This window comes from Mytilus edulis, chromosome 14 (genome assembly GCF_963676685.1).
Source record: "Mytilus edulis chromosome 14, xbMytEdul2.2, whole genome shotgun sequence".
In the NCBI taxonomy this organism is placed as follows: Eukaryota; Metazoa; Mollusca; class Bivalvia; order Mytilida; family Mytilidae; genus Mytilus; species Mytilus edulis.
The window spans coordinates 41,596,477-41,620,535 of record NC_092357.1 but is presented as its reverse complement, the minus strand read 5'-3'; the positions used below and the strand labels follow the sequence as shown (position 1 = coordinate 41,620,535).

Below are 24,059 nucleotides of genomic sequence, written 5' to 3'. Positions count from 1 at the left end.
TTTTATTGTGTATTGCAACTGCTTAAGGAATAACACGTGATGTGCAGTTAGCCAATCAGAACAATGTATCATAATGAAACATACATCTAATGTAATTATTTAGTCATACTTGCCTATCACACAGATACACATATCCCATAATCATTCCAAGTTTGGCTAGTGATACTGTAACTTCATAGAGAGCTTCATACGTACCTATCACACAGGTACACATATCCCATAATCATTCCAAGTTTGGCTAGTGATACTGTAACTTAATAGAGAGCTTCATAGGTACCTATCACACAGATACACATATCCCATAATCATTCCAAGTTTGGCTAGTGATACTGTAACTTCATAGAGAGCTTCATACATACCTATCACACAGATACACATATCCCATAATCATTCCAAGTTTGGCCAGTGATACTGTAACTTCATAGAGAGCTTCATACGTACCTATCACACAGATACACATATCCCATAATCATTCCAAGTTTGGCCAGTGATACTGTAACTTCATAGAGAGCTTCATACGTACCTATCACACAGGTACACATATCCCATAATCATTCAAAGTTTGGCTAGTGATACTGTAACTTCATAGTGAGCTTCATACCTACCTATCACACAGATACACATATCCCATAATCATTCCAAGTTTGGCCAGTGATACTGTAACTTCATAGAGAGCTTCATACGTACCTATCACACAGGTACACATATCCCATAATCATTCCAAGTCTGGCTAGTGATACTGTAACTTCATAGAGAGCTTCATACATACCTATCACACAGATACACATATCCCATAATCATTCCAAGTTTGGCTAGTGATACTGTAACTTCATAGAGAGCTTCATACGTACCTATCACACAGGTACACATATCCCATAATCATTCCAAGTCTGGCTAGTGATACTGTAACTTCATAGAGAGCTTCATACGTACCTATCACACAGATACACATATCCCATAATCATTCCAAGTTTGGCCAGTGATACTGTAACTTCATAGTGAGCTTCATACATACCTATCACACAGATACACATATCCCATAATCATTCCAAGTCTGGCTAGTGATACTGTAACTTCATAGAGAGCTTCATACGTACCTATCACACAGATACACATATCCCATAATCATTCCAAGTTTGGCCAGTGATACTGTAACTTCATAGTGAGCTTCATACCTACCTATCACACAGATACACATATCCCATAATCATTCCAAGTTTGGCCAGTGATACTGTAACTTCATAGTGAGCTTCATACGTACCTATCACACAGATACACATATCCCATAATCATTCCAAGTTTGGCTAGAGATACTGTAACTTCATAGAGAGCTATCATACGTACCTATCACACAGATACACATATCCCATAATCATTCCAAGTTTGGCTAGAGATACTGTAACTTCATAGAGAGCTATCATACGTACCTATCACACAGATACACATATCCCATAATCATTCCAAGTTTGGCTAGTGATACTGTAACTTAATAGAGAGCTTCATAGGTACCTATCACACAGATACACATATCCCATAATCATTCCAAGTTTGGCCAGTGATACTGTAACTTCATAGAGAGCTATCATACGTACCTATCACACAGATACACATATCCCATAATCATTCCAAGTTTGGCTAGAGATACTGTAACTTCATAGAGAGCTATCATACGTACCTATCACACAGATACACATATCCCATAATCATTCCAAGTTTGGCCAGTGATACTGTAACTTCATAGAGAGCTTCATACGTACCTATCACACAGATACACATATCCCATAATCATTCCAAGTTTGGCCAGTGATACTGTAACTTCATAGTGAGCTTCATACGTACCTATCACACAGATACACATATCCCATAATCATTCCAAGTTTGGCCAGTGATACTGTAACTTCATAGTGAGCTTCATACATACCTATCACACAGATACACATATCCCATAATCATTCCAAGTTTGGCCAGTGATACTGTAACTTCATAGTGAGCTTCATACCTACCTATCACACAGATACACATATCCCATAATCATTCCAAGTTTGGCCAGTGATACTGTAACTTCATAGAGAGCTTCTTACGTACCTATCACACAGATACACATATCCCATAATCATTCCAAGTTTGGCCAGTGATACTGTAACTTCATAGTGAGCTTCATACCTACCTATCACACAGATACACATATCCCATAATCATTCCAAGTTTGGCTAGTGATACTGTAACTTCATAGAGAGCTTCATACGTACCTATCACACAGATACACATATCCCATAATCATTCCAAGTTTGGCTAGTGATACTGTAACTTAATAGAGAGCTTCATACGTACCTATCACACAGATACACATATCCCATAATCATTCCAAGTTTGGCCAGTGATACTGTAACTTCATAGAGAGCTTCATACGTACCTATCACACAGATACACATATCCCATAATCATTCCAAGTTTGGCCAGTGATACTGTAACTTCATAGAGAGCTTCATACGTACCTATCACACAGATACACATATCCCATAATCATTCCAAGTTTGGCCAGTGATACTGTAACTTCATAGTGAGCTTCATACCTACCTATCACACAGATACACATATCCCATAATCATTCCAAGTTTGGCCAGTGATACTGTAACTTCATAGTGAGCTTCATACGTACCTATCACACAGATACACATATCCCATAATCATTCCAAGTTTGGCCAGTGATACTGTAACTTCATAGTGAGCTTCATACCTACCTATCACACAGATACACATATCCCATAATCATTCCAAGTTTGGCCAGTGATACTGTAACTTCATAGTGAGCTTCATACCTACCTATCACACAGATACACATATCCCATAATCATTCCAAGTTTGGCCAGTGATACTGTAACTTCATAGTGAGCTTCATACGTACCTATCACACAGATACACATATCCCATAATCATTCCAAGTTTGGCCAGTGATACTGTAACTTCATAGTGAGCTTCATACCTACCTATCACACAGATACACATATCCCATAATCATTCCAAGTTTGGCCAGTGATACTGTAACTTCATAGAGAGCTTCATACGTACCTATCACACAGATACACATATCCCATAATCATTCCAAGTTTGGCTAGTGATACTGTAACTTCATAGTGAGCTTCATACGTACCTATCACACAGATACACATATCCCATAATCATTCCAAGTTTGGCCAGTGATACTGTAACTTCATAGTGAGCTTCATACCTACCTATCACACAGATACACATATCCCATAATCATTCCAAGTTTGGCCAGTGATACTGTAACTTCATAGAGAGCTTCATACGTACCTATCACACAGATACACATATCCCATAATCATTCCAAGTTTGGCCAGTGATACTGTAACTTCATAGAGAGCTTCATATGGTTCTTTTGGTGCTCCATTTTTGTTGCCATTTTCTGTAAAAAAAAAACCCCAGATATTTTGTGTCATAAATAAATGCATCATATTCCATCTTTTCCAATTCTTTATTGGTTGTCACTCTTCTCTGAGGTCTAGAAACTAATAAATAGTTCTTACTACGACTTGAAAGAACATAATGTAGAAATTTTCCTGCTAATAAAATTGAGAATGGAAATGGGGAATGTGCCAAAAAGACAACAACCCGACCATAGAGCAGACAACAGCAGAAGGTCACCAACAGGTCTTCAAGCATACACTTGCTTGTAACTCAAGACTGATTGTTGGTTGCTTTATGTCCATTGGCAAATATTTCATGCATGTTCAGGATGACAACAAAATTAAATACTTGTAACTCAGGGCTTTTCCAGAATTAATTGTATGGAGGGACAGGAAGGCACTTTTATTAAAATTTGATGGGGGGTGGTAATTTAAGAAAGATTGCTTAAACATTTAAATGAAATATCCAATTTAAAATGTATGCATGTTGGGGTCAATTAAAAAGTGCCTTCCTTCCCCCCATACATTTATTTTTGGAACAGCTCTCAATTCAATCTATCAGAAAAACAGGCGATAGATATTTCATTATTTGAATTATTTGGATTTTGTCATTTAGTGGCCTTTTCAAAGTTCACTAAAGGATGTGAGTTTTATAGCTTTACTCATTGTCAAAGGCTGTACAGTTACCTTAGTTGATAACATCCTTTTCAAATGTTCATTGTTCTCATTGGCAAATATACATCATCTCCCTATTTTTTTATTTCTGAATTTACCATTATTAGGAAAACGCAGAATCAAAATAAGAATTCAAAATGGTGTTTACTGATAATAAACTTACCAGTTCTGGGCTTTATACCATTTCTTGGAAGTCTTCTCTTGTAAACAAATAAAGCAATAGCAGAAACAAAACTGAAAATAAAATATGAAACACTTATCTAAAAGTACATACTGAAAATAAGAGGTAAAAATTGTTTATTTGTGTTCAAATCTAATAAATTCAGCACACACGTAACAGAATATAACGTCATTGCAACCATCAAATCCCCAATTGACAAGGAAAGCTCTTCAAAATTTAAGATACTGCTATATTTTAATAAGCATTTTGTTTTGCTCTAGTTGTTATTTTTAGCTTTTACAGTATGACCTTTCATGTTTTGGCTGTAGGCATTTCTGTTGTCAGTCTGTCTCTTTTTTAATGTAGTCAAAGGTATGAAGGACGAACACTTCCCTAACTATTCCTGACAAAAAAAAAGTAAAAATATTTCATATCACAGATATTCTGAAGAGAAAACAATGTGCCTGATCATGTATCTATATTAAGGATGTACTTAGGTCAAAATTAATAAATTCCATTTCACAAATATGGTACATAGCTGTCACGTGAGATGAACAGCCTCGTCATGATGTCAGAACATGCTCGTCAATTATATTGTTAACATGTGATAAATTTTGTCTTTAGAACTCTTGGATTTTATATAGTGCCAGGATTTAAACTTATCCAAACTTTTATCAATTTCGAAGTTTTGGCGTTTCTGAAATTAAATTAACGTGAAATCACGGTTTTCAGTACGTAACCACGTAAGTGCAAGTTATATAACTTGTTGAACAATGGCATCTCAGGTTGATGATGATCCAAAAAGTGGGACACTAGACTTATCTGATGATGACCATAACCCTAACACTAGCCAGCAATCTGGAAAGGGTGTAGATGATAATAGAATACCCAAAGACTTTAGGGATTCTCAAACCCATGAATCTGAATCTGATGATGACGACGATATGTCATCGATGTCGATTGACACTTTAATACGTTTACAATACAAGCAGATGAAATACATGCAAAAACTAACAGAACATTTAGGTTCTAAATCCGATGATGTGTCGGACAGTGCAAATAAATACACAATAGCACCACACGATAGTGCAAGTAGAACAAAAAGATCCCATTGTGATGACGGGGAATCTAACATTTCAAATAAACACTTAAAAGTTGCAGATGATTCCCAGCATGACACAGAGTCTGTTGATGACCTAGATAAACTTATGTGTAGTTTTGAAAATGCTGAGACCGACAACCTTGATAAATCAGATAACGTCACTGATGACGAGGATCTTAACGAGGTCAATGAATTAATGGATGAAATGAGCGAATTTTATAATGATTCTGAGGAAACTAGTGCGGCTATTGAAGAAAGCTTAGCAAAATCAGTCAATACTTCTCTAAGATCTAAAATCCCAGATTCTAAATTCAAAGAAATTAAATCGAAGTACAAAAGACCAGAAAACTGTCAAAACCTTATGATCCCTTCAGTAAATGAAGAAGTTTGGGGAGAAAAACACTCTATGATCAACGCAATAAGATCACGTGATCTAAAATTACAAAAAATCATGGGGTATGTCATTAAGGGAATGATTCCGGCAATAGAAACGACAAATGACATCTTGAAAGCTGCTTTAAAGAAGAATACATTTGAGCCAACAAAAAAAACTTAGAAAAATGACAGATGGCATCCGAATGTTCGCGGCTTCTTATACTCAACTAAACCAATATAGGAAAGAAAATTTCAAACCAATTATGATTGGAAAGTTTAAGAAACTTACTTATACAAACAATTCCGTATCTGATAAATTGTTTGGGGATGATTTGCAGAAGAAAATTGAAGATATTCAAAAATCAAAGAAAATATCTGTAACGGGATTTAATACCGGATTTACCGAGAAACCATCAACAAGTGGATATAACTATCATCGTAATTCTTCTGAAGGGTATAATAACAATAAAACTGGGAATGGTAAAAGTCGTTTTTTAGACCAGCGAAACTCCTTCCCGAACAAACGAGGAAGAGGGGGGAGACAGTTCAACAAACCAAACAATCGATAAGTCCACAGGTTAGTCAGATTAAACAATTAGATAACAAAAGAAAATGTGAATTTTCAAATCTTGTTAATACTCCTGAAAACTTTAGAGCTGGGAAAGTAAAAAACAATCTTGAAAGTTGGAGATCAATAACAAGTGATACATCAATTCTAGAAATGTTGACTGGTTATCGGTTACAATTTCACACTTTACCGCCCAGTCGTAACAGTTGTAATAATCCTTCGTTTAATGAAGATGAAAAAACTTCCATAACTTTAGAAGTGAGCACTTTTTTAAAGAAAGGCATTATCCAAAAAGCTATACCATGCAAGAACCAGTTTGTGACACATATTTTCACACGACCTAAAAAAGATGGAACACATCGAGTGATTTTAAATTTAAAATCTTTAAATGAATATATAGAGAATTATCATTTTAAGATGGATAGTTTAGGCACTGCAATTAATTTAATGAACCGTAATTGTTATTTTGGTAGTATAGACTTGAAGGATGCATTTTTTAGTATTTCAGTCAGAGAGTCTGATCGAAAATTTCTCCGATTCACATGGAATGGGGAATTATATCAATTTACATGTTTAGCTCAAGGTCTAAGTACTTGCCCACGTGTTTTTACAAAGATAATGAAATGTGTGTTTTCTGAATTACGGAAGAAAGGTCATTGCAATTCAGCCTATATCGATGATTCTCTTTTAATTGGACAATCTTATGAGGATTGCATTAATAACATTAATGACACAGTTACGTTATTCGATAAACTAGGTCTTACAATTCATCCAAATAAATCCGTTTTCGTTCCGACACAAGAAATTCAACATCTTGGGTTTGTGTTGAATTCACGAGAAATGCGTCTTACTCAAGAAAAATCTCAAAAATTCAAGGAATTATGTAAACAAATTTTACGCAAGGAATATGTTCCTATCAGAGAATTTTCTGAACTAATAGGTAAAATGGTAGCAAGCGAATACGGCGTTCGGTATGCAAAATTATTTCACAAAAGACTGCATATAACTAAAAACGAACAGTTACGGAAACAACGAGGCAATTATGACGCAAAATTCGGTCTCAATGAAATGTGTAAGCAAGATATAAATTGGTGGATCGATAATATAGAGATTTGCAAGAAATATGTGTGTATTGGAAATCCCGAAATTATAATTAGATCAGATGCGTCTTTAACGGGATGGGGCGGAGTTTATGAGAGCCAATCTACAGGCGGTAGATGGTCGGCTGAAGAAAATTCTTATCACATTAATCAACTAGAATTGTTAGCTGTGTATTTAACACTGAAGTCATTTTGTAGCAACGCGTCATGTGTACATATACACGCGCAGATAGATAACACAACTGCTGTGACGTATATAAATAAAATGGGCGGTATGAAAGAAAATCTCAATGACTTGACAAGGGAGATTTTGTTATGGTGTATAAATAGAAACATCTGGTTAACTGCTGCACATTTACCGGGGAGTGAAAATTGCGAAGCTGACTATGAATCGCGTAATAGCAATGACGACACTGAATGGGAATTAGATAATGAAGTTTATATAAAAATTGAACAATTATTTGGAAGCCCTGATATTGATTTATTTGCTTCACGGTTAAATTACAAAGTTACGCCATACTGTTCTTATAGACCAGATCCAAATGCAAAACTTGTTGATGCATTTACTTTTAATTGGGGAACAAACTTTAATTATATTTTCCCTCCTTTCAGCATACTAGGAGCAGTATTGAGGAAGATTGTACAGGATCAGGCAGATGCAATCGTTATAGCCCCGTTATGGCCAACTCAACCTTGGTTTCCAAAAATTCTACAGTTGCTTGTGGATTGTCCCAGAATTTTACCAGTGAAGAAATCACTTGTGACACTTTCGTTCAATAAAGCAAAAGTTCATCCGCTCCTCAACAAACTTCACCTGACAGCGTTCAAATTGTCCGGGGATCATTTGAAAGTCAAGGTTTATCAAAATCAGTTGTCGACATTATCATGCATTCATGGCGAGACTCCACAAAACAACAATATTGGAGTTATATCAAAAAGTGGGTGTGTTTTTGTATTGAAAAACATGCTGATCCCATGTCATCAACTGTAAATTTAGTTTTAGATTTTTTAGCAAAACTTTTCCATTCAGGGATAGGTTATAGTGGACTTAATACAGCGCGATCTGCTTTGTCTTCATTTATGACACTTAATGGACACGATTCAATTGGCAAACATAATTTGGTCAAACGATTTATGAGAGGAATATTCCAATTGAGACCTTCACTTCCAAGATACAATTTTACATGGAACGTGTCCGATCTACTTAATTATTTAGATACGTTAGAAAATAACAGTTTGACGTTAAAACAAATTACTTTGAAATGTGTTTCTTTATTGTCTTTGTTGACAGCTCAAAGGTTACAGTCTATTCATTTATTAGATATACGTAATTTAGAGTTTTCGAATGATATTGTTAAGATAAGAATAGGTGACATTTTGAAGCAAACTAAACCAGGAAAACATTTAAATGAAATTGTTTTAGATAGATTTGTAAATACAAATTTGTGTATTGTAACTTGTTTAAAATTATATATAAAAATGACTGAAAAATTTCGCGGGAAAGAAAAGAAATTTTTTGTAAGTTATGTAGCACCGTATAAAGGTGTAAGCAAAGACACTATATCCAGATGGATGAAAACAGTTATGATAGCAGCTGGTATAGATTGCTCCGCATTTAAACCTCACAGTGTGAGATCAGCGTCTGTTTCTAAAGCTTGTAGTAAAGGTTTACCACTTTCGACAATTTTACGCACCGCAGGGTGGACAAATCAATGCACTTTTCGGAAATTCTATAATAAACCTGTAACCATAGACACCAGTTTCTGTAATGCGATATTCAGTAATGCAATGTAAATATGTTGATTAGATAAATGTATGAGAACTTTATTATTTTAGATTTATTACTGATTATAATCTCTAGTAATTTTCGGATAAATAGATGCAATATCTCTAAACATCTCACGTGACAGCTATGTACCATATTTGTGAAATGGAATTACATAATTAAACGAAATTTTAATTGAAGTTTAATTAAAATTCCGTGAAACAATAGTGGTACATAGGTGTTACGTGCCCACCCTTCCCACCCTAATATTGCATCGATTTACTCTGAAGTCTGACATCATGACGAGGCTGTTCATCTCACGTAACACCTATGTACCACTATTGTTTCACGGAATTTTAATTAAACTTCAATTAAAATTTCGTTTAATTATGTAATTAAAATTGATACTATAAGCTGGTAGAGCATCAATTAAGGATAAAGACAAGCTAAAAATATTGATAGGTCATGGACCTAATTTTTTGATATATTTGAGATTTAAAATATGGTGGGAAAAGCTGACTCAGACTTTTACCTTATATTTGCATTGGTATTATTTGGGTCTCAAAACAAAAGAAACTCAAAAATTTTCTTAAAGTTTTGGTAAATGACCTTTCATGAGCTATTAAGTCTTATATGAAAAAATAAATGGGTTTTATGGGGCAAAATATTTTATTTTGTATTGTAAGGAGTCCGAACATTTGACACAAATTCCAAAACATCAACTAAGTACATCCTTAATTGCTATTTTCATAAATTTTGTCGTTGATCTTTATATATAATTTTTAGTCCTAATCTACTGGACTCAATTTGTTTTTTCTCAAAACGAAGTGAAATTCTTAACCAATGACACAGTAAGCTAATGTCATTGACATTGCCTCTGAAAATAGCCATAATCTGTTCTACCATGGTCAAGTTTCATCAATGCATTTGATCTTTGGACTATCATCCTTAATTTGAGATTTAGCAAGACAGGTTTATAGTCTCTGAACAACATCCTAGTCTTTTGCTGATCACATGGCTACCTATATCACAGAAACACACAACACTCACCAGACAAGGAAGACACTCACCAGACAAGGAAGACACTCACCAGACAGGGAAGACACTCACCAGACAAGGAAGACACTCACCAGACAGGGAAGACACTCACCGGACAAGAAAGAGACTCACCAGACAGGGAAGACACTCACCAGACAGGGAAGACACTCACCAGACAAGGAAGACACTCACCAGATCAGAAAGACAATTACCAGACAGGGAAGACACTCACCAGACAGGGAAGACACACACCAGACAAGGAAGACACTCACCAGACAGGGAAGACACTCACCAGACAAGGAAGACACTCACCAGACAAGGAAGACACTCACCAGATCAGAAAGACAATTACCAGACAGGGAAGACACTCACCAGACAGGGAAGACACACACCAGACAAGGAAGACACTCACCAGACAGGGAAGACACTCACAAGACAAGAAAGACACTCACCAAACAAGGAAGACACTCACAGGACAAGGAAGACACTCACCAGACAAGGAAGACACTCGCCAGACAAGGAAGACACTCACCAGACAAGGAAGACACTCACCAGACAAGGAAGACACTCAACAGACAAGGAAGACACTCAACAGACAAGAAAGACACTCACCAGACAAGGAAGACACTCACCAGACAAGTAAGACACTCACCAGACCAGGAAGAAAGCTGATGTAATAATCTGTACAGTGGTAGCTGCCTCTGGACTACGACAACATGTCCCATCATTATAGTTCATATGATCGTTACAATACATATTTAACAATATCTGTACATCCTGAAAAACAAAACAAGAACATTTATTGAAGTGTCATGTCAGATTTAAAAATGAAAACATGAAAGACTTTTAACTGCAGACATCTATGCCTTGCAAGAAAATTTTAATAAGCAATTAAAGGACCTTTGGCCGTCAATGTATGGCAAATTTAAAGGAACAGAATGTATTGTGGTGTTAGTCTTTTTGAATATGAGATGTATTTTTAGGATAAATGACTTTTGAATGGAAGGCCACTACCCAACCTGATATGTTCCGCATATGTGCATGATTTTTAATACAAATATGCTGCGAAAATAATTTTATAGTATCATACATTTTTGAACAAGTTATATTTTTTTCTTTGTGTAAGTCATGCTGTCTGAACCACAAGTGTTTAAATTATTGATTATATAAAAGGGCCATGGATTTGAATCTTTCTGAAACACACATGACCTCATACTTTTAATAAATAACTTATTTTAAACATATTCATTTATAGTGGATTGGGAAACAAGTTTTGCAACTTATATTAATCCCTTTCCACTTTGTGGGTGCAAGCGCTGCCTTGTAGCGGCATTAGCCTACTCTTTTTTCGAAATCTTCAAGGGTGTCTTTTACGTGCAAGAGATATGGCTCTCTCTAAACACGGGTCAGCCATTTATCGTCCCTTTCTGACAGACTATCATCGTTTCCTCAAGACCATACTCGCAAATGGTGTCAATGGAGAGCCGAAAATTCAGTTCCTGGAATTTTCATCCCAGAATGGGAATCAAACCAGGAAGCTTTGTGTTAGTAGTCCGATGCACTAACCACTACACAACAGCTCTCTATATAAATAACTTACCAGTTGTAGTGCTGGTTTAGATATATGTAGCCCATCGTCAGGTATATTTTTTGCTGGTTGTCTGATTCCTTGGGCCACAAGTCTAGAGGAACTCCATACCTTAGCCTGGCTCTCATCTCTATTGTTAAAAAAAGAAAAATATCCATTGAAATCCTTCAGTACAATAAAACTTTTTTAGTAATTTTTCAAATTTGTTTGCTAAGGCTAAATATTTATTTTGACCCTTTGACAAAAGCATAATTTAAAAAAAAAAAAAATTGAACCACACACTTTATTCGAACCCATTGCATATATAGAAGTTTGACAAACACTAATTTCGATTATTGAGAAGCTTAAATTTTCCTTAATCATTGTTAATAGAACGAGATAAAAATGTTCAGCTGATTTTTAAAGAGTTATCTCCCTGTAGTGTTATGTACCATCTTAAAATGGCAAATTTTTGGTTGTGTAAAATCTCAACAAGGGTCTACAGAATAAGTTTTAAAAATCATTTTTTTTATCGTTTAATACAGCGAATGGTTCAGGAGTCTTTTTTTAAATATTATCTTTGTTTTATTATTTTTTAACACATCTGAACATTGCTGAACCCAATACTTTGACCTGTTGATGTTCATTTGAGTTTATTATAAGGTTACTGTCATATTGATGTAACGCATACATCACTTCATGTAAAGGGATGCCTTTAGGCAATACCAGTATTAACTATGACTTTCTGGTGCTGTAAATCATGTAAATTTAATCAACACAAACACAACAAATTGAAGGCAAACCGTTTTAAACCGATAAATGTAAGACCTATAAATTCAGTCTGTGCCAAACTGTTTTATGGTTTGTCTGACTGAAAAAGAAATTGCACCTTTTCTACTATATTTTCAACCTCAAAAAAATCTTCATCTTTCCGTCTGACTGACTGAATTTTTAACAAGATATCTTGTTGATCAGAAAGAGATTGTGAAACACTGTAAAGTCAATACATTTAGTAATACTTACAATAAATCTATAGCCACTTTGTTATACTGGTCTATTTGTCTGTTAGTTATCATGGATCTGTTTAGACCTAGTCTATTCTCATCAACAGGGTCTGATAACAGAAGGAAAAGAAAAACATTAATAAATTCAAAGCCGAAATAATTTCTGATACATTTATATTTGCTAATATCAAATTTTAATATTTAAATTAAATGGTCTTTCAAATGTTGTTACTGTTTCATCATTTGCTGCCATCAAGGTACCTTATAATTTGTTTTTTCAACCAATACTTACATTATTGGACTTCTCATATGTACAAAATCCTAGAAATTTGTTGATGTGTATACCTTTTTTACTTTTTTGAAATCGAGGGTCACTGATGAGTCTTTTGCGTCTGGTGTAAATACAAAATTTGAAACTTAGTATTACCTATGTTATTTCAACTGATCAGGCGGAGCTTACGTTTTAATTTGCATAGGGGCAGTCTATTTGAAGACATGTGTGATAAGGATGATTGCCGTTATAATTATCATTGAATTCTAATCACCAATCAGTGTCATCAAAGGAATTTACAAAAATTGACTGGACACTTCATTGATGAGCTTATCCTAAAACACCTATCTGTAGATGGACTGGTTTTTTATGAGCGAATCGATTAAACTCTGCCCAGTCAAGTGAAATAAATTGAGTAATATCAATGATGAGTTTATTTATCCACAAATAAGTATATACTCAAAAGCAATAAAGTATATTTCATAATTCAATCCCCAACTACCTTAAATGGACAACACTCCTTCATCTAGTTTTATGTCACATTTGCCTAACTTAAAAAATGTTTAAAATATTGTACCCATCCTTTATAAAAATAATAATAAATATCAAAATAAATAGCCTTCTGTCCATCTGGCTCTATAAACTTTTTCTGTTCATAGCTATACATTTTTAAGTACATGTACTACCTTGCAACATCCATATGATATCTGTATTTTTGTCAGCTTTCAAGTTCTTAAATAATGGTTGTATCATAGTTAGATTTACTGAAAACAGAAAAAAAACTATCTAATGCACTTATATTTCATCTTTGCATAGTTTTGGTAGACTCTTTTTATTGCAAGTTTTTTTTAACATTTTTAAACTACAAAAGGCAAAAGATTTAATGCCCTATTCCGACCAGTCATGAATTTATATTGATACATTTTGCACAGCTGTGTGGATGTCAAACGTCCATTATCACTGTACTATTATGCATATTTTAGGGGCCAGCTGAAGGACACCTACGGGTGCGGGAATCCTCGCTACATTGAAGACCCATTGGTTGCCTTCGGCTGTTGTTTGCTCTATGGTCGGGTGGTTGTCGCTTTGACATATTCACCATTTCCTTTCTCAATTTTATTTAGCACAGAGTTTTACTGCTGAACAAAATATTCGGGGAATGTGTCCATGGGAGACAGATGATCCTCACTTGAATATATAACATTATAAAGGGACATAACTCAGGAACAAAGTTAGGTGGTGATAAGCAATGTGTATAAGTTTCATGACATTTGGTTGAGGCACAGAAACAAAAAATTCAGCATCTTTCCATTTATAAAGGGACATAACTCAGGATCAAAATTTGAAATTGATCAAAGTTAGGTGGTAATAAGCAATGTGTATAAGTTTCATGACATTTGGTTGAGGCACAAAAACAAAAAATTCAGCATTTTTTCCATTTATAAAGGGACATAACTCTAGAAAGGTAAAAGTGATGCTACCCAAATTCAAACTTGATTAGTGTTTCAAGGTTAATTAAGGAGTTGTCACATACACATTCATTCCACAGATTGGAATCCTCTGAACAAACTAATTTTCACAATTTTTTATGAAATGTCCCAAATATATCGAACTTGAATTAAGATCTTTATACCAATAAGTGAAGAAAGAGGTATAGGGGGAGGGTTGAGATCTCATAAACATGTTTAACCCCGCTTCATTTTTGCACCTGTCCCAAGTCAGGAGCCTCTGGCCTATGTTAGTTTTGTATTATTCTAATCTTAGTTTCTTGTGTACAATTTGGAAATTAGTATGGCGTTCATTATCAATGAACTAGTATATAATTGTTAAGGGGCCAGCTGAAGGACGCCTCCAGGTGTGGGAATTTCTCACTACATTGAAGACCTGTTGGTGACCTTCTGCTGTTGTTTCTTCTATGTTCGGGTTGTTGTCTCTTTTCCATTCTCAATTTTAATATCAGTAAAAAAAATGTGTCGAACATGCCAACCCTAAATAAGACTAAACATGAAAAAATAGTACTCAGCATCAAAATCAACAATATAACAGTAATGGTTACCTTGGAAATTTTTTAATGCATCCTCACTTGCATTATTCAACTTGATGCTCCACTGAAAAAGACAAAACTATTTCATTTCTAAGATTCTGATTTTCACAGAATAAGTGACCAGTCCGTGTATACGTAGGAATCTGGCAATTCAGAAGAATTTCAAAACTGGCCAAATGTAACCTACAAACCTAACTATTCTAGTTTGAAATTATCCTCATCCTGATTTAGAAATAGTATTTTTGTTTCTGAGTGTGTTATTATAATTCGAGATATCTCTTAGATAATTTTTAGTTAGAATGATAGCAGATTACAGAGTAAGCTCCCTTTAACTGTTAATTGTCAGTGAATTTCAACCAAATTATATCCGAAAATACCAGAACACAAAAAAGGAAACAAATGTTGTACATTTTGAACTTGAGTGGGTTCTTGTTTGTCATGTTTTCATCACTGTCTGATTCTGAAGCAGATTGGCACATTAAAAACAACATTACTTCATAGAGCAAAGCAGAAATTCAGAATTTGTCCATAATGGCATATTAGAATTTGGGTTTCTTTAAATTCAGATTGTAATTGTATCAAGAACAATATATTTTTTTACAGGATGTATATAATTTAAAGTCCAGTACTAATTGCCTATGTGATTTAAAAATAACAAAGATGAACATATTAAATTCATATCAAGACTTGTGAATCTTATTGGTTTTAATCCTTTATAAGAAATATATTATTTTGCCTCTGAGATTTACATTAGACAAACCATATTTTTACATGTACTGTAAATTCAGAAATTATTGTGTGCATTTATTATTGCGATTTTGTCAATTAAGACTTAAATGCTATTTTAATTTTTAAGATTTTGAGAAAAATCCAGTTTAATTCATATAAAATATTTCAAAATGCGAGTTTAAATTATTGCGTTTACAACTCTGTCGCATTTTTCGCAAAAATAAAAACCTCGCAATAATTTCTAAATTTACAGTCATGACAGTATATTTGATCATTTCTTTGTTGCATCATAAAGTGTGTTTCTACTGAAAATGTTGGTCTTTCATTTGCCAGAAAGTCTTTGTTCTTTACTGTTAAAAGCATACTGTAAACCAACTTATTTTCGTGGATACTTTATTTCGTGTTTTACTGTTCCTATACCATTCGCGGCTATTTAATTTCACGATTTTATGATTTACTTGACGAGTTTAATAATGTTTGCAACGATTTATATTCACCTTATTTTTCTACTCGCGAAAGTCGCGAAAATAAGTTGTTTTTCAGTATCATGGGAAAGCAGCAAAATAATGCTTTGACCTTCTCAAGGATAAAAGCCATGACCTCCAACACTTGAGTCAGACATGCTACATGATACCACTGTGGTGGTTGTGTGAATTAAGACTTGTGTTCTGAGAAACTGTGTTCTGAGATACCAGGAACCATTTTTTTTTAACTATTAGACTTACCGTAGCACTACCAGTTATAATCTGATTTGGTCTGTTAAGTGGTTCATTCATTAACCATGATTTGTAAACATAAAACATGGATGTATTGACCATAGGATGCCACAGAAAATCCTGTAATAGAAAACTTACAACTAAAAAATATTTAACTGAATATAGCAGAAGACATAAACACAGTCTGACTTTAATAGTGCTTACTGTGGATTCATTTATTTTCATGGGTATAAATTTTCGTGGATTGCTGAAAACTTGCATATTCGTGGTATTTGATTTCGTGGTTTTGCCAATCTCTGTATACAAAGCCTACAGAAAATATTGTATTCGTTGAACATTTGAATTCGTGGTTCACCTGTACCCACGAAACCCACGAAAATTAGTATCCAACGAATAATAATGAATCCACTATTCAGAGGCCTTTAATTCAGTAGTTGCCAGTAGTCAATGTTGGTCACTGTTAATTATATACTGAATTTAAAATCTTTCTTTCAAATTTGCCATTTTGTAATTTCTGTGGTTTTTATCTGAAAAAATACAATATGGGTTTGCTAAAAATTACATTACTTGTTCTTGGGTGGATAGTTTCATTGGCAATCATTAAATATAATTTTCATGTTAAAAAAAAAACATAATTAACTGGAAGTGGAGAAGATTTAGATATAGAGACTGATGAAGAGGCACTTTAGATCCTGTATAATAAAAGAACCTAAGTAAACCTAAGTAAGTAATAAAAGTTTAAATGTAGGCACTAATAAGGCCTTTGAAAATAGTGGAATAAATTACTTTTGGAGTGTCAAGAACTCGTTGGAAGTACTTGATAAATTGCATGCTTATATTGGTGATTTTGAATCTGTTCAAAGTTTTGATTTTTCTACCCTGTATACCACATTGCCTCACATTCTCATTAAGAAAAAATTCACACACCTAATTAAATGGGCATTCAAAAAATCAGAATGTGAATATATATGTTCAAACTCTTTTAGGTCATTTTTTAGTAGCAATAAACAAAAAAACTATGTTAATTGGACATGCTTTGATACTATATATGCCCTTGAATTTTTACTAGATAACATTTTTGTTCGCTTTGGGGATTCCGTATATCGTCAGATTATCGGAATTCCAATGGGGACTAACTGTGCACCACTTATTGCGGACCTGTTTTTGTATTGTTATGAGTTACAATTTATGACAAAAATAAGCAAAGACCCATCGAAACAACATCTGATAAACAAATTTAATAATACTTTTAGATATTTGGATGATATTTTGGCTCTCAATAATGACGACTTCAGTATGTATATTAATGAAATTTATCCTGTTGAACTTACTTTAAATAAAGCTAATACTAACAATGACCACTGCCCTTTTCTCGATCGTGATATCCATATCACTAATGGAAAGCTGAATACTAAAATTTATGATAAAAGGGATGATTTTTCATTTCCTATCGTTAATTATCCGTTTTTAGATGGTGACGTTCCCTTGTCACCATCTTACGGTGTTTATATATCTCAACTTGTACAATTCGCTCGTGTATGTAACAATGTTTTAGATTTTAACGAGAGAAATTTATGTATTACTGAAAAATTATTACACCAGGGTTTTCGATATCACAAACTAGTCAAAACATTTACTAAATTTTATCATCGGTATAAAGACATCATTCGTAAATATAGCTCAACATGCAGACTTCTAATACGTTCAGGTATTTCACATCCAATTTTTTATGGTAATATTCTTTATAAAGCACAAAGGTGTCAGTATTCACCTAAGAAACTTACAAAACCTTTGAATAGACTTATTAAGAAGGGATATAATTACGATACTGTTGTCAAGTCATTAAAGATTGCATATTTTGGCGTTAATATTGAGTCACTGATAAGGTCTTTGCATCGGAACTAAACACATTTATTCTAAAAACAGTTGTTGGCATGACACGGGTTACGTTCTTCTCATATATGTTATGATGGTATGATACTAAACCCCTAACGGGAAGGATTGTGCCTGATGTTCATATGATGAAATCATAATCTTTCAGTCAGTTTAGTTGAAGTCTGGAGCTGGCATGTCAGTTAACTGCAAGTAGTCTGTTGTTATTTATGTATTATTGTCATTTTGTTTATTTTCTTTGGTTACATCTTCTGACATTAGACTCGGATTTCTCTTGAACTGAATTTTAATGTGCGTATTGTTATGCGTTTACTTTACTACATTGGTTAGAGGTATAGGGGGAGGGTTGAGATCTCACAAACATGTTTAACCCCGCCGCATTTTTGCGCCTGTCCCAAGTCAGGAGCCTCTGGCCTTTGTTAGTCTTGTATTATTTTAATTTTTAGTTTCTTGTGTACAATTTGGAATTTAGTATGGCGTTCATTATCACTGAACTAGTATATATTTGTTTAGGGGCCAGCTGTAGGACGCCTCCGGGTGGTGGAATTTCTCGCTACATTGAAGACCTGTTGGTGACCCTCTGCTGTTGTTTTTTATTTGGGCGGGTTGTTGTCTCTTTGACACATTCCCCATTTCCATTCTCAATTTTACTAATAGAGATATGATCTGTGACGGATAAAAATCGACCTTATGCGAATGAATATCAATACATCTGTTAACCTTTTGTCAGGTTGAAAAAAATGGCTATGCACAATCAGTATATGTAACTATTGATATGATATTACTGTGTTGATATGAGAAATCTATATATCTGACCAAAATTCATCTTTGAATTGTTTTTGAATGTTCCAAAATTAAACAAAGTCTTGAGAATGGAAATGGGGAATGTGCCAAACAGACAACAACCCGACCATAGAGCAGACAACAGCAGAAGGTCACCAACAGGTCTTCAATGCAACGAGAAATTCCAGCACCCGGAGGCGTCCTTTAGCTGGCCCCTAAACAAAAGTATATACTAGTTCAGTGATAATGAACACCATACTAAACTCCAAATTGTACACAAGAAACTAAAAGTTAAAATAATACAAGACTAACAAAGGCCAGAGGCTCCTGACTTGGGACAGGCGCAAAAATGTGGCGGGGTTAAACATGTTTGTGATATCTCAACCCTCCCCCTATACCTCTAGCCAATGCAATAAAGGAAACGCATAACAATACGCACATTAAAATTCAGTTTTTATTCAGTAATTATACATATATTAACATACGTACACTTGCATAAGGTTTATTTCTATCTGTTGCAGCTCATATATCTACTCGTGAAAATACCCAGCCACGTCTACTCTTTGTTTTTGTTATATGTATTTTTCTGACGAGTTAAGCCTTTTTTAACTGATTTTTATAGTTTGTTGTTATGTTTTACTGTTACGCCATTGTCTCAGTTTAGGGGAGGGTTGAGATCTTGCTAACATGTTTAACTCAGCCACATTCTGTATGTATGTGCCTGTCCCAAGACAGAAGCCTGTAATTCAGTGATTGACTTTCGTTGTTGTGTCAAATTTTTGTTTTTCATTAATTCTTTTGTACATTAGCATGATTAGTTAAGCTGTTAGTTTTCTTGTTTGAATTGTTTTACAATTGTGATTTTGAGGCCTTTTATAGCTGACTATGTTGTATAAGCTTTGCTCATTGTTGAAGACTGTATTGTGACCTACAGCTGTTAATTTCTGTGTCATTTGATCTCTTGTGGAGAGTTGTCTCATTGGCAATCTTCTTTTTTATATTGTAATCAATACTGACCAACTCAAATCATGCAAATATCAAAATACTGGCTACTCGGTGGATAATACCCTTCGGGGACTACTTACCGCAGACACTTTGATTTCATCATCCTTAAAGTGTAAATTAGTATGGGCTTTATAGTTTTTGACTGGTTCATTACTAAGTAGATTTACAAACTCATAGTAAAGCTGTCTTATCCTTGAGTCTCCCAGGAAGGCTATATGGTTTCTCTTCCCCCAGTAGGATATATAATGCATACACATGCGAGCATCACTAAAATGAAATTAAATTTTATTCTATACACGAAGCAATGCACAGAATGCATTTATTAAAATGGCATATATACGTATATGAACACTATAAAATTGTTTTATTTTTGCAGATATGTTTAATGATATTTAGCCCATTTTTTCTTTCTAGCACAACTGAGGCTGGCCTTCACTTTATTTTCGCCATTTTCGAACAATATATATACATAAGCAAGTTTGACATGCAAACAACTTAATATAGATATAGTATACACTGGCAGACCTATTTGGAAAATCACCGTGATTTTTGTAAAAAAATCGGTGTTTTTTGGCCAATCTGCGCGGAACGGATAATTAATAGAGGTTCATCGTAAATTTTCCGTTTTACAGAATATTTTGCGGTTCTCCGGAGATTTTCCGTGTCTCAGGGAATTATCCGTTTGTCCGATAAAACGGGTGTGTATTGAGTCATTGATAGAACCAGTGATGCGTGAGCGACGGTTATTAAAAGGTCGGTTGTATAATCCGTTATGCGTGAGCGCCGTTCAATCATTAATTGATCGTTGTATAATCCGTTAAGTGTGAGGGACGGTTGTATTGAGGTACAGATTGTGATATATGTAGAAGTTTACAGAACTATCATTAATCGATTGAGATATAAGGAATTTTCAAAAATTTATCATATAATGTTTCTGAGAGAAACAGATTATATATTTCTCGGAGTTAAAGGTTTACTTTTATGATGGAAAAATACATGTGTATGTCTGAGGACGCAGATCATTTAAACTTCATTGGCAAATAGGAATTTTAAAACGATCTTGATCACCTGCTGATCCATTAATCTTTCAGAATGAAATGCACATTTATACCTCTTGGGGTTGAAGGCATATATTAGCAAAATTAACAATATGCTACGATGAGATAACAAGTTGCGAATTTTAGTCCGAATGTGTATGTATATGAGCATATGGACATGCATTCATCTTTATAATTAATCAGTTCATCTGTCATTTGTTTTATTAAATTACTTTTCAATTGTGGTATAAATACAATTTTATCATTGTGTAAGACGATTTGAGAATAATGCTTTCATCGTAAATACTTCAGAAATTATAATTGATTCAAGAACCGTTTATTGGAACAAAAATAAAATGAACGGCCTGGAGGAAGTTCTAACCTTAGTTGATATCAGGGGTCAATTGGTATAGCAGTATGTAAAGTAATACAACGATCGTCGATGCATAATATGCATATGTATGTATATAGTATGCATGCAACTGGATTTCGACAACTCGTGGGTTGTCTTTTAGACAAAGAAGTTCCATTTTAAAGATATGAAAGTACGTCAATGCACGTCTTGTAAACTAATCTGTTACTTTTTGAAATATAAATAAGTTATATTTAAAAGATTGGATGGTTATTTCACACGTACAAGTTCTTCTGTCATCATTACTGTTTTTCAATTATTTTTTTAAGTTCGATCTTAAAACTAAGTTCGTCCTGACATTTATGGAATATTTGCCACTGGAAGTTAAACAACCAACAATCAATCATCTTATTACAAAATTTAAAATATGCCTGAGCGATAATATTCTTTTAAATTTTAATGGAAAGACAGTTTCTCCATTTATAAGAAGGCACTTCCAGGTCTAATGTTAAGTGTATCTACATTCCGGGATTGAGATTTATTTACTATACTAGCAAAAAAAAAAGAAAAGAAAAGAAATGATGATACGTTTTTTTTAATAATTAAATAATTAACGTTAAAAATATATGTAAATAACTTGATCTAAAACTTGACCTCGCTCACAATAGAGAATGTTAGAAATCAATTGTGTGACTGTCGACTGCACGGGATTTTCCAACGGCGGGAAATACCCTGTAACTATAAACACAGGTGATGTTACTGACCGATTGTGGAATGTCAATTCAGGGTTAAAGTGATGTGTAATGATTGACATTATTGTGCGCTTGAAAGTTGAGGCTCTAGTAGGTTCATTTCAATTGATAATCGAAAATCTAAAATCATTTTTTTTTCAAATCAACGAAGAAGTTTTGGATATTATGGAAGGGATTTTTTTTTAAGGACAACGGAGGTACCTTAAAAGTCTATAGGAAAATATACAAATAAAATAATATAAAACAATTTCGAAGGTCACAATTTGTATCTTATAAATCAATAATAAAGCGACTTCATCAGTATTAACAGTTATAAGATTGCAATCAGATGACTTTTAATTTTGTTTGTGTTTCAGGAGTGGGAGTGTATAAGATTACGTTATATTACATTGTATTTACAAATGTTTGTTTATATTGCTTGACCCCATGGGTGTAATTTTGCAATAAAGATTAAAAATATATACTTAGGATGTTCCATTCTCAGCATTGTTTCTGGTCTGTCTGTTCGTTTGTTCGTTCGTCCGTCTGTCCCGCTTCAGGTTGAAGTTTTTGGTCGAGGTAGTGTTTGATGAAGTTGATATCCAATCAATTTTAAACTTAGTACACATGTTCACAATGATATGATCTTTCTAAATTTAATTCCAAATTAGAATTACCTCATTTCCTCAGTCCACTCAGGGACTTTCTATACTAAGTAAAGAAAGTCCCTGGTCTGTTAAACATAGAAAATGATAGTGCGGATTGGGCATCCGTGTATACTAGTGACACATTCTTTTTTTTTAATTTATTAAACTTGTTCTCAGTGGCAGATCCAGATTTTTTTTATATATAAGGAAAGGGGAGACTATCTGATAATGTCATGAGAGGACCAGCTCCAGTCATTCTCAAGTGATTCCCTATATAATCAATATTTATTTTTCAACAAAAGGGGGCGGACACCGTGTCATTCCCCCTTTATAGCCGACTGAGAAACTCAAAGGGCTGTTTAGGCAGTCAATGTCGTCAAAAACGTCTATGTGTTGTATAGCCAGTCATTGAGTCAGTGTCGTTAAAAACTTCCATGTATATCAATCAATCAAATCAAGACTGTTAAAAACTCCCATCAACGCCATTCCCTACTAAATCCGGCTCTGGTTCTATTAATTTCATTACTTCTTCAGCATATACTAGTATCGAGAGCATGTGAGTATGGTAGCACTCCGTAGATAGGTCTGTAGTTTTGCATGTATGACACTAACAGTTGGCCTAACGTATTAGAAGGCCAGGGTTGGAAGGTTATTCAACATTCTGTGGCTCAATTGTAACTATATTTTCTGTGAAGTGCTACCTAAGCCGTGGCCTGGTGAACCCTACCCATTTTTTTCAAAGGATTTTCCAATAGCACATCGAAACACTTCCAGCATTCTATATTTTTTTCACCAAAAAAATTGTACCTCAGCATAATACAGGTCATGAGGTACATTTGTTTGAGGAGGGGGTTTCAATTACTGTTCTTTAGTTTAATTTCCTGTTACTACGAATTTTCGGGATTTTTTTTTATCAGATTTGCCCTGTTGTCTTTTCTTTTAACTCCGTGTAAACCCTCACACACGATGTTTACAGAATTATTTGTTTGAAAAATTAAATTTGTTGCATTACCTCTTTTATCAAAATAATATTTAGTTAGCTTTATTAGCGCTTTTTCAAAGTCCAAGC

At 34.2% G+C, this 24,059-nt stretch overlaps 1 protein-coding gene across 2 annotated transcripts in view; it reads right to left on the bottom strand.

Moving 5' to 3' along the window:
* The window catches only part of LOC139503157 (N-acetylneuraminate (7)9-O-acetyltransferase-like), a 65,260-nt gene that overhangs the window by 16,691 nt on the left and 24,510 nt on the right, over positions 1 to 24,059 (bottom strand). For both annotated transcript variants that reach the window (XM_071292890.1, XM_071292891.1), the window contains exons 3-11: positions 20,304 to 20,490; positions 16,552 to 16,662; positions 15,110 to 15,161; positions 13,740 to 13,817; positions 12,802 to 12,892; positions 11,812 to 11,929; positions 10,864 to 10,988; positions 4,267 to 4,337; positions 3,316 to 3,427 (exon numbers count right to left, since the gene is read on the bottom strand). In XM_071292890.1, the coding sequence (XP_071148991.1) occupies positions 3,316 to 3,427; positions 4,267 to 4,337; positions 10,864 to 10,988; positions 11,812 to 11,929; positions 12,802 to 12,892; positions 13,740 to 13,817; positions 15,110 to 15,161; positions 16,552 to 16,662; positions 20,304 to 20,490 (945 nt within the window). The remainder of the gene's footprint in view (positions 1 to 3,315; positions 3,428 to 4,266; positions 4,338 to 10,863; positions 10,989 to 11,811; positions 11,930 to 12,801; positions 12,893 to 13,739; positions 13,818 to 15,109; positions 15,162 to 16,551; positions 16,663 to 20,303; positions 20,491 to 24,059) is intronic.